The 12,202-nt window shown below is 32.8% G+C and overlaps 1 protein-coding gene across 2 annotated transcripts; it reads left to right on the forward strand.

Moving 5' to 3' along the window:
• Positions 1 to 5,910: 5,910 nt before the first annotated feature.
• Positions 5,911 to 12,202, forward strand: LOC111024309 (integrin-linked protein kinase 1). 2 transcript variants are annotated; one of them, XM_022301958.2, is made up of 12 exons: positions 5,911 to 6,764; positions 7,513 to 7,587; positions 7,678 to 7,782; positions 7,864 to 7,949; positions 8,676 to 8,796; positions 9,805 to 9,884; positions 10,187 to 10,249; positions 10,366 to 10,484; positions 10,621 to 10,706; positions 10,991 to 11,115; positions 11,401 to 11,532; positions 11,808 to 12,202. In XM_022301958.2, exons 1-12 carry the CDS (start codon positions 6,342 to 6,344, stop codon positions 11,812 to 11,814), a joined length of 1,422 nt encoding a protein of 473 aa, XP_022157650.1. In that variant the 5' UTR covers positions 5,911 to 6,341; the 3' UTR covers positions 11,815 to 12,202. The 2 variants fall into 2 exon arrangements, with proteins under 2 accessions (XP_022157650.1, XP_087979246.1); XM_088123120.1 differs by having other exon boundaries at positions 6,514 to 6,759.

Below are 12,202 nucleotides of genomic sequence, written 5' to 3' on the forward strand. Positions count from 1 at the left end.
AAGTACAAAGTATAGGAGAAAAAAAGCAAAGTTGTTCCTACGATCTCAAATCGTTCGAGCATTGTTTCGGGTGTAACTGTTTAATTGTTGAAGCTGAAAGTTTATGTAATTTGATAAGTATACAATTCTATGCGATATTTGTAATTTGTGAGAAATCTATAAAGTATTGGAAGAAGAAGATGCATTCATCGTTGAAAGAGTTTAAGCTCTTGTTTATAATACAATGGGAACTTGTGTTTGAAATGAAAAGATTTGATTGAATGAGTCGTCAATCAAGTATTGCAGTAAGAAGACAATTCTTTTACGCATAAGTCAATATTGATTGCAAAGATATTGTATATAATTATTTTTTATGGTTAATCTTATTTTTTGACCATAACCCCATGAAATAGGTTGGAAAATTGATCCACGTTAAAAACGTTTTTATGTCATCTCTATTTTTTTAAAGAGTTTAATATTTTAGCATGGTAAGTAAATCATTTCCAATTTGATTTACCCATCTGCTAGCTCGAGCTGGAGCAAGATCGCAAACACATCGCCTTAAATCGAGTGTCTAGCATGTTGACAATATGAACTCAAACCAAGAAGTAAAATTTTTTTATTCCCCTTTTTATAAGGAATAGGGTTTTTCAAATTTCTTTTTCCTTGTTTAGTTTCGATTCCATGTCCCTTTTGAATTTTGAAAAACCTTTATCTGTTTGTATTTGATTTTTCCATCAATTATAAATAGGATAGAATGGGTCATTTGATAGATGTGCACAAATAGAGACTCGTGTTTTTACTTTGGGTAAAACTGCGATTAGTTGGTCTTCCGATTGTAGAAGATAGTAGCACTTCCTACTACAAAAGCTGAGTAGTTCCAGTTACTAAAACAAGCAAAGAGATAATATGGCTTCCGTATTTCTGAGAAGAACTTAGCTTGAGATTGGGAAAATGGACTTTGCATTGTGACAGTAAGACCACTATTCATTTAGCAAAGAATTCTTTGTTTCATTCAAGAATGAAATATATGTAGGTGATATACCATTTTATCAAATCAGCTTTGTAAAATGGAGTATTGGCACTTTAAAAGAGTCCAAGTTCAGAATCGAACTGATATGTGTTTACCAAAGTCATCCGTGTTGATAATTGGAAGTTGTGCACAAATTCAATTGGACTTCTCCACGAGTAGAAATAATTAACGTTACATAGGAGCGAGACATGTTGTTAGTGGGAGATTGTTGAGAATATGGAGCTAAACCAAGAAGGAAATTCTTTTTATTCCTTTTCGTATAGGGAATAAACTTTTTCGAATTTCATTTTCCTTGTTAAGTTTCAATTTGGTTTTTCGACCAATTATTTGATAGTTGTAAACATATAGAGAGTCATGAAAAATTCTTCAGGGAGAGAGAGTTCGAGAGCTTAATACTTGTGCATCCCTTAGAAAGTTTGAAAGACTTGTAAAGTGATTCGTGAGTGTTTTATGTGTGAGAGAAAACTGAGAGAAATCATTGTAAATGGTTTGTAAACTCTTGGAAAATTCTCTCTAGCATTTTAGTAGAACATGCAGCGATAGCAAAGAATTGGGCGTAGCTAACATTCGGTGAACCAATATAAATCCGACGTTTAATTTTATTCTCATAATCTTTATTTACCATTCTTGTTGCTTAGAAGTTTTAAATTAGTAATTTATCTATTCTTTTAAGTTATAAGTTGCAATTTATTTGAATTCAGCTTTATTTGAAACCATAACGTGATCTATGGTTAGCTAATAAATATTTGTCTATTGAGATAATTGTTAGTTGACTGTTTTATTTCTCCAAACATACCACACGATTTAATCCCAGATTGTACGACGCCTACGATTTAGGTGAACTTACGCTGAACATACACGATTTAGCCTAAATCACATCCAATCCACGTTATTTAACTACCCTACCTTTGTAATGAATTTCAAAACTATCCTAATCATTTATTTTTTAAAGACATTATATTTTAGGGAAAAAAAAATCTTATACCCTCTCTTTTAAATTTGTTGATAATTTTAATGAAACTGCTGGTAAATATTGGTACATAAGCTACATCAATGTCGGATGGTCTTTTTTTCGTTGGTTGATGCAAATTACAATGCATCAATATTAAATATTAAAAGCTAATATTTTGTAGAGTTTTAAGGCTACAAATACGAATAAGTCCCTAAATTTAGGTATCTAAAAAAATCCCTGATTTTTATGACCATTTTCACTTTTTTTCTTATTCTTTTAAAATATTATCTATAATTTTAATTTTGTTGAGAAAGTTATTAATATCTTATCTAATTGAAATATGTTCAAATTAGCTACTAAAACATCTTAAGGGAGGTATGGTATGCATGATATTGAGAAAAGTGATTTAATTATTTGAAGAACAATATTTAAGTGTTGATTCATCCTTTTGTTGGTAAGAGAGAAAGGTAGAAGGAGATAAAAATGAAAGCTATCAAGTTTTTAGTGCAATCAACGATAAGATAGGTGCGGACTATTTTTCTTATTAAAAGTAATACTCGTTCAATGAACAAAAAAGAAAAGGAAAAAACTCGATTGGTGATGAATAACTCGACCTCGACCCATGTAAAAGTTTTCATACAAGGATGAATAAGTAACTCGAAATACTTGACTTAATTTTTTTAATTTTTTCTTTTTTTGGATTCTTAGTTGGATAAAAAGAAAAATATATTTTTGGACGCTGAGGTTTGGACTAGGTGTCTATTTAGTCCCTGAATTTTTTAAATGCACATTTTTTGCCTTTGAGGTTTGAAGTATGCGTCTATTTAGTACCTAGAATTTCAAAATGCACTCTTTTCATCATTGAAATTTGCAAAATGATTATAAATGGTTATTTGACCATTCGTGGTTGTCTCTCTCTCCATCTTCTCTTCTTTCTCTCCTTCCTTTCTCTCCCATCTCTAGCCATTATCGCTGCCATTGCCAGCGATAACGTTGGTTGGAGATCGGTGAGAAATAGAAATGGGAGAGGAAGATAGAAAACTACAAACAAACAACCAACTAACGGTCAAATGACCATTTAAAACAATTTCTCAAATCTTAGGGATCAAAAGTGTTTGTTTTGAAATTTTAATGACAAAATGGACACCTACGTCAAACCTCAGGGATTAAAAATGTATTTTTCCTCGTATAAAATAATTAAGGAATAGACAACGACGGAGTGAATGAGAAATCAAAGGCAAAAGAGAGAAGTTTTCTAATACTAAGAGAGTATTATTGTGCATTCTCTTCACTATCTGCTACATCAGCATCATATTTAAAATGATATATATAGGTCCACCAACAAAAGAGCATGCACTCTCTGAAAAATTTTAGTAATACAAGAATATCACACCCCCTTTTTTTCATTATGTGATTTTACTTTTATAAATAATTTTTAATGTTGGTGGGCCTACATTATTTTAATACAACGTTGATGTGGCAAACAATGAATAAAGTGAATATTTATATTCCCACAATACCAAAACATTTCCCCTCTTATGCTATTACTAGACTACTAACACTGCAACCAATCTAATCATAGCTCTACTCATTCCTTAAGGAATATATCTCCGACCAAAATAGAATGCACTAAAAAAGATAAAAATAATAATAATGCAAAATAGAGAGTGAGTGAGTTGGTGAGGAAGATTGAGAGAATAAATGAGGGAGATTTAGGAGTGGAAGAGGAAGAAAGATGAATTTAATCCCTGCCCCCTCAATTAAACCCTATATTGTCCAAAGACAAAGCATCTCATTTTTCATTCCATTTTAATTCCACATCATCATAACTTTACTTCTTTTTTAAAAAGATGATTTAACCTAAATAAATTTAAAAAAAAGGGTTCTCTCATTTTTTCAATATTATTCCATTTTTAATTTTACATTATCACAACTTTAATTTTTCTTACAAAATGGTTTAACCAAAATAAATTGATTTATGAAATAAATAAGTATTTCCAAATACAGCAAAAAGTTTAAAATTTTCAAAAAAAAAAAAGACTATCCAAATTAAAGTAACTCACAAATATGATATATTAAGAAAAGTCAAATTTATGTTATAGTTTTTTTAAAAGGATGAAAAAAATTTAATATTTTAAAAAATATATATTAATTTCATACCATATGGAGTCAAATTTTGCTTCATATATTTGAAATAAATCTGAAAGCGTTCAATCAATTTTAGTATCTGTATTTTTAACTTCAAGACTAATGGAGTTTCTCGAGGTGAATCATTTTTACACTGCTATTTTTTTTTATTTCTCTTCCTCTATTCTTCTTTTTTGTACTTGTTATTTTAATTTGAGATAAAACTTATTCTATGCTATTTTTCTTTGTTCTTTTGGTTATTTTCGAACAAAGTTTATATATATATATATATATATATATATATATATATATATATGAGAAAACCACTTAATAAGAACTGCAACTACATCGCTTAACATATGAAAATGCTCAAGACAAATGGTTGTGAAATTCTGTTCAACTACTTGAGAATGAAAACATTCACTAAACACCAAAAATTACTCACTTGAAAACAGTAAAATGCTTCTATCCTAACTAACAAAATATAATAAAAATAAAAATCCCTTTAGTGAGTCATTTGATACATATTCTATTTTATTTATGACATATAGTATTAATTATTAATTCTTCAATTTGGTTACTGTACTCATTAATCATAATTAAAAGATCCTAAATAAAATTGTTAAATTTTTTATTTTATTTTAAGATTTATTTCTAAATCAAAAAAATAAATAAAAATATATTACTTATAATAATTATACTAATAAATGAAAATTAATTTTTTCAAATTATTTTAAGTTATTTGCTTTAATAAAAAGTGATTTTCTAACAATAATTAATTATTTAAAATTAGTTAATATAAATTAATTGTTGGAAGTAGATTCTCATGTCATTTCCATGTCTAACAAGTACAGGTATCTTTGATTCCCACACATCTTATTCTCAGATTTCTTATTTCCACACAACTTATTCTCAGATAATCTTTCTAAAACCTTGAACCAAACGGCGCCTAAGAGTTTTAGTATTATCCCTATCTACGGATACTGTTAAGATTGAATAAAAGAATAGAAATGATAATGAATATGAAGCTAAGATTAAAAATGAAGTGTAAGGATTATTTTATTGATTTGTATAAATTTAAAAATAAATTAAACCTTATTTTGAAAAATGTTAAATTATTCACTTAGTCTTATTAGCTTACCACATGGTTCGCTATTATTCCTCCCATTGATGGGGAAATGTGCTGGATACATTTTTAAATGGGTTTTTCTTTTGTTTTTTTTTCTCTATACATTACTGTTTTTTTTTTAATTTTACTTTAAATAAGAAAGGATTCCAACCAAATTTTTTAGTAAAAAAATATATGAAAATGAGCTCTGTTTAAATTGATAATTAGACTGTCAAATCGAACATAATTCAAGTAGTTAAAGCACCTATCTTTTACCAAAAAATCATGAATTCGAAATCCCACCCTCACATGAACTAATTCGTTTTTAGTTTTCAAATCAAAATAATATGACGAGAAAGAGATTAAACTCCGTAATAACTGTTTACCTAATATTAATTTCTTATATGTCTCGTCGCAACCAAATTTAACAAAGTCAAAAGCAGCGGTCCATAATTATTATTACAAAAAAACTAATGGACTAAATTAATAGTTAATCCCTGCATATTACCGTAGAAAAAAAAATATGGGGTGAATGGAGAAAGGTGACAGAGGTGACAATTTGGTGAAGTTGAAAGTGGGTCCCACGTTACCCAAAACAATCCATGCAAAATTACTATTAAAAATAAAAAATAAAAAAAAAATCTTTGAGAGTGCGCGCGGGGTCCACAGAAAGTCTAAAGTTTAAACAGCTCAAGAAGGGAACGCAAAATCCTCTCTCTCTCCTCTCTGTATTTGTTTGGGTTTCTCTCTGTCCTTCAACTTCCCGAACCTCCATTAACAGCCATTAGCCATACCCTTTTTTCTCTCTACGTTTCCTCCGGATCTCCCATTTTCTCTCTCCTTGTTCCTCCTCCTCCTCTTCTTCTTCTTCCTCCTCCTCTTCTTCTTCTTCTTCTTCTTCTTTTTCTACTTTCAATCTCATATGATACCCAAAATCATTGCCCCCGCTCTGTTCTTTTCTTCTCCCTCTGTCCCTTAATCCTCCTCCATTTCTCGGCGTCGAGAGCTCCACGCCCCCACCATCCCTCTTCTCCCAGCTCTCGATCCGAATCCACAATCCCTAATCCCTAATTCCGGGATTTTCTTGACCTAATTCGACCACTGATTTGATTTTTGATTTTTGATTTTGTTGGGGGGCAAAAATGGAGAACATAGCGGCGCAATTGAAGAGGGGAATATCGCGGCAGTTCTCGACGGGGTCGCTACGGCGGACGCTGAGCAGGCAGTTCACGAGGCAGTCGTCGCTTGACCCGAGGAGGAACAATCTCCGCTTCAGCTTCGGGAGGCAGTCGTCGCTTGACCCCATCCGCCGATGTCCCGACGACGACAACGAGCTCTCGGTGCCGGAGAATCTGGACTCCACCATGCAGCTGCTGTTCATGGCCTGCCGAGGTGACGTCAGGGGAGTCGAGGACTTGCTCAACGACGGCACCGACGTTAACAGCATCGATTTGGATGGCCGCACTGCCCTCCATATCGCCGCCTGCGAAGGCCACGCCGACGTCGTCAAGCTCTTGCTCAGCCGTAAGGCCAATCTCGACGCCAGAGATCGCTGGGGGAGTACGGTATTCCATTCCTCTCTCTTTTCTCTCTTTCTTTCAATCCCATTTTTCCTCCTCAACTTTGTTTCTATTTTGGTTTCGGAGTTTATTCCCTCCATGCTATAAATTTAATTAATGTGTACTTTAATTTGTCTCATAATTGTTTGTTAATGTATAATTAACATAAGTCATGTTAGGAAAATTTCAAACTTCCTCCTATATTTGAAAATTACACACACACACACACACACACACACACACATATATATATATATATATATTTTATTTATGTAAATGCCTCAAGTTTAAATAAATAACAACTTTCGTCCTTATAACATTAATTTTGCTTTTGACAAAAGTGGTATTATGTAAATGCTTGACTTGTGCCACATAAGTTGGTTGTGGCAGCTAAAAGTAACAGTCAATGTCTATTTTTTAGAACATTTTGGAAATACATAAACTAAAATTTTTGTTGTGTGTTCATATTCTTCTATCTGCAAACAATGGGTGAATGTTAATGCTTTTTGCTCTTGTAGCACAACTATTTGCAGCAATGTCTCTGCAGTAAATAAGAACTTGCAGAGACTATTAATACCCACAAAAGATATTTTCCACTTTTAGTAATTCTTCCATTCCATTCCATTACATCTTATAGATGGTTCTGTTCTATACTGCATTCGATTTAAGAATGTTTCTAACTGTGGAAAACATCACATTCTATCAATGTAATTCAAGACATATGGTAAGTAAGCCCTTTTCTCATTATGTGCAGGCAGCAGCAGATGCAAAATATTATGGAAATACCGAAATTTACAACATTCTGAAGGCGCGTGGAGCGAAAGTTCCGGTACAAAACAAGCAAAACTCTTTCCTTAAATGTAATTGAGAACCAATGCTACAAAGAAACTTTTTAACTTCAGCTTCTTCTCTGGATTAGAAATTTAGGAAGACACCAATGACAGTAGCTAATCCTAGGGAAGTTCCAGAGTATGAGCTTAATCCATTGGAGCTTCAGATTCGAAGGAGTGATGGTATCTCGAAGGCATGGATGTTCTTTCTGTTATCTCCAAATTCAGGCAAATTTTTTCCCTACAATAAGTTGGTGATTCATATTTCTTTGCAGGGGGCATATCAAGTTGCCAAATGGAATGGTACAAAAGTTGCAGTCAAGATTCTTGATAAAGATTGCTACTGCAACCCGGATTCTATGTATGTATTCACTTGAATTCTATTGCCTTTGATTCACTATTAATTATTTGTATGATTCTACTTCTAGATTCTAAACTTACCAAGCCTACTACTTTTTGCATCTAATTTTATATTCAAGGCCCTGCTCTTTTTCATCCCCCTCCCCCAACCTACTGCCAATCAATGTATTGATTATTGGCTAAATATAAGTCTTAGTCCCTGATGGTTCAAGTACTTTTTCAATTTAATATCTATTTTTTAAAAAGTTTTAATTCAGTTTTTTAACATTTTCTATTCTAGCCCTTTTTATTAGTGAATGTTAAAACTTAAAATTAGTCGATGATAAACTTATCTTGTAAGATGGTAAACTTATCTTGTAAGATGGCAAAGATACTCATGTTAGTAGAAATTTAGAGGAAGATATAGGCCACCTAAGAGATGAAAGATTCTAATTCCTCTAAATTTTTACCAAAGGCAAGGGTATAATAGAACGATGTTATGACATAAGGGACTAGATTGAAATTTTTTAACAATAAGGATGAAAAAGCACCCAAACATTAGGGCTAAATGGATTTCAGATGGTGAGTGGCAAATTTCCTGCCTCTTCCCAACAATTCCCTGCTTCAATGGCTACATAGTTGGAACCAAATGAATCTCTTTCACCGACATGTTTGAAACTATTTCTTAAAATTTTTTACGTCTCGTTTATATTGTGAATTTTATTGGAGTTTCTTGTAACTCATACAGAAACGCATTCAAACATGAGTTGACATTATTGGAAAAGGTCCGACATCCTAATGTAGTTCAGTTTGTTGGAGCCGTTACCCAGAATTTGCCCATGATGATTGTTTCAGAATACCATCCAAAGGTATGGATGAATAATCGTCTCACTCTTTATTTTGTTTTCAATAAAAAAGAACTTATTGTTTGTGTAAAATAGCTTGCATTAATCCTCAGGTGTATAATGTGATGACTCAAATTTTGTCTCATATATAAATGATTGAGATCAGCACACACATATATAGATCTTTTTGTTATTCCTATATTGCATGGCATCAGAACAACCGATCCCTTCATATTTTACAATAGTATAATATTGTCCACTTTGGGCATAAGTTGTCGTAGTTTCATCCAAAAAATGCCACACCAATAGATGTGTTGTCATTTACTTATATACCATGATCTTTTCCTTATCTAGTCGATGTGGGCTGCGGTCCCATTCCTAACTAATGACACTTTTAAATGACTCTTTATGTTAAGATTGCCTTTGAGAGAAAACAGAGCGTCTGCGGAAAAAAATGGCACTGTTAGTTCTGTTACAGGCATAGAACAAATTCTATTTGTCGATTTCTTCCTCTAATTTTCAATCTGTAAGTTTAGTTCTTCTCAAGCAATTTATAGCTTGAAGGAGGAAGGATGTACATTTGCTTCCTCATTTTCTAAAAAGATTTCTTATGTTAAGAAACAAAAGGAACCTATGAATGATGATACACATGATTTTAATGTGGCATTTGAGGAGGCTTCTAATAGGTAAATACTCTTAATTTGGGAACTGAATTATGGCTATATGGAACCTCATCATTCTTTTTGGTTGGGCTCAAAAGTTTTTATATAACTTATCTCCAAAAGGATCTTGACGAACAAGTTTCATAACGTCATTGTGATTATGTGTTTTAAAGAAGCCAAAGCTTCTAAAAGAGGGAGGATAGAAGAGAGTTATCGGTTCATTGTTTGGACTGTGCCACAATTGAGTTGCACCATGAATTCTCCATGGATCACTTATCTTGTTCAAGTGGTTTAATTTAGGAATACTTCAACGAGAACTTTCCACCTCGTTTTACATTTAACCATGGATATATTGATGGTTGTCTTCCAGGGTGATTTAGGTTGCTATCTTCAAAAAAAAGGACGTCTCTCTCCGTCTAAAGCTCTAAGATTTGCCCTCGATATTGCTAGGCAAGTTCTGATTTTCTCATATTGTATTTTATTTGAAGAACTTATGAACGCTGTGATACTATCTTATATCATATTTCATGTTGGACTCAGTCTTGGGAACATTCTTTTGCTACTACTCTCCATTTAATCTTTCAACTTTTGCTGACAGTTTATTTTAGCCTCAAATGGCTTGCTTATCAATAAGCACATTCTATACATTTATAAAACATTTCCTTTCTAAGTTTGACTTCTCACGATTTCTGTATACCTTAGCAGAAGTCTTCATCTTCTGTATTATAACATTGTGTAAATTTTTTTATCAGGGGAATGAACTATCTTCATGAATGCAAACCGGATCCAATTATCCACTGTGATTTAAAGCCAAAGTAAGGCAACCATATTCAAAAGTCAGTCTCAGGATGATAGTAGCTTTTAGTTTGAGATTTAGTTTGCACCATAGACGTATTCTTCTTTAATATTGGAAGTTTTTGTAAGGTGCCAGAAATATTTTGCTGGATAATGGAGGACAACTCAAGGTGGCTGGTTTTGGATTGATAAGATTGTCAAAAATTTCACCTGACAAAGCAAAGCTAGCTCAGCCAGTAATGATTGACAATTCAAGTAAGTTGTTGCATTCCATGATAAACTACCTTATTTTATGATATACTTCAGAAGTGATTTGTGCTTTACGAGTGAAAACAATGGTTTTCTCACAATCTTGACTACATATTTCTTTCATGGTTGTGCCTCCTTGTAGACTTGTACTTAGCACCTGAGATTTACAACGATGAAATTTTTGCCAGAAGTGTCGATGCATTTTCGTTCGGTCTCATTCTATACGAGGTATCTACAATTTCGTTTGTTATTTCATCTTTACCTTTTTATATTGTTAAGAGTTCTAAAAGAAAGTCATGGCATGGATAAAAAACTCTGCCATGGGTCTCAAGTCATGACGCTTCGGATTCTTAATGGCATTTCTTAGCTCATGGATAAAAAACTCATGGCAGCTCTGGATTCTCAATGCATTTTGTAGCTAATGGATGGAAAAGTAGAATGTTGTTCACTTGATATTGACTTTTTTTGTTTTGGTTTTTTGCTCTGCATTTGTATTTTGTTTGAATGGGCAGATGGTTGAGGGTATTCAGCCATTCCATCCCAAGCCTCCAGAAGAGGTTTCCAAAGCTATTTGTGTAGAAGGAAAGAGACCTCCCTTTAAGGTCAAATCAAAAAGTTATCCACCTGATCTAAAAGAGTAAGTGTAATTGTCAGATGTTACATAATGTTCTTGTGCAAGTTTCTAGTAAACAACAGAAGCCATTATTTAAAAATCTGGAAACTAATGTCATGAATTTGTAACAAAGCCCTGCACGAACACACCGATCAAACATGTTTTTAGACAATTACAGGCACTTTTCAAAATTTTCATTTTGATGGGCTACCTAATCAAAAGTCATCTAAACAGGATTGTAAAGAGGATTCTGAAATAAGACATGGATTATGAGTTGTGGTTATATTACATGATGGCATAAAAATGCAGGTTAATCGAGGAATGCTGGGATCGGGAACCTGTCGTGAGGCCTACTTTCTCTGAAATTATTGTAAGGTTGGATAAAATAGTTGCCAACTGCTCAAAACAAGGATGGTGGAAAGATACGTTCAAGCTCCCCTGGTATGTTCTTTTCACTATTAAAAAAAAATGACTCCAAACTTTTCTTTCAAGTTCGAGTTTACCATATATATATCTTTTTTCCGAAATCTATATACAATTCTGAGAACCTTTCTTAAAAATGAGAATTATACAATTCTGAGAACCTTTCTTAAAAATGAGAATTAGAGAACAACCAGTAAATGCATGTTTCTCAGAAACAAAGAAACGAAAACGTCATTGGACGAGTCTGTTTTTCATGTTTGGTTGGAGGGGTTAAGATTTGGGATTATGTGCAGGAAATAAGAAGGTATATAGGGAACTCAACCCACTGTCTTCAGAAGGGGGCAAAGTGATTAGGAATGAAGGAGACAAAACTCAGAACATGGGGGAAAGCTTCATTGTTGAGATTAAGAACACCATTAATGATATTCAAAGCTTTTTTCTTTTTCTTTTTCTTTTTCCTTCTACTTCTTCTTCTTCTTTTTTTTTTTTTTTTGATTTTCCTTTTGTCTCTCATTCATCTTCAGATTGTATTGTCTCAAAGGGGCTGGAGGGGTTCCTATGTAAAATGTGTGGGAAGGCTTTTTATTGTTATTTTTCCTTTTTTTCCCCCCTCTCTCTCTCTTCTCCTCTTTTCCAATGTAAAGAGAGAATATCATTTGTTCCAAATTAATAATGTATTTTACTGCTA

The sequence above is a fragment of the Momordica charantia genome (genome assembly GCF_013281855.1).
Source record: "Momordica charantia cultivar OHB3-1 chromosome 4 unlocalized genomic scaffold, Mcharantia_2.0 BLBB01000004.1, whole genome shotgun sequence".
Taxonomy (NCBI): Eukaryota; Viridiplantae; Streptophyta; class Magnoliopsida; order Cucurbitales; family Cucurbitaceae; genus Momordica; species Momordica charantia.

What these genes read in the sequence shown, in the direction of transcription:
- LOC111024309 (XM_022301958.2), top strand. Translation starts at nt 6,342, where the DNA reads ATGGAGAACATAGCGGCGCAATTGAAGAGGGGAATATCGCGGCAGTTC. An exon ending in GAGATCGCTGGGGGAGTACG is followed by an intron (nt 6,765 to 7,512) that starts GTATTCCATTCC and finishes CATTATGTGCAG; the next exon opens with GCAGCAGCAGATGCAAAATA. An exon ending in TCGGTCTCATTCTATACGAG is followed by an intron (nt 10,707 to 10,990) that starts GTATCTACAATT and finishes TTGAATGGGCAG; the next exon opens with ATGGTTGAGGGTATTCAGCC.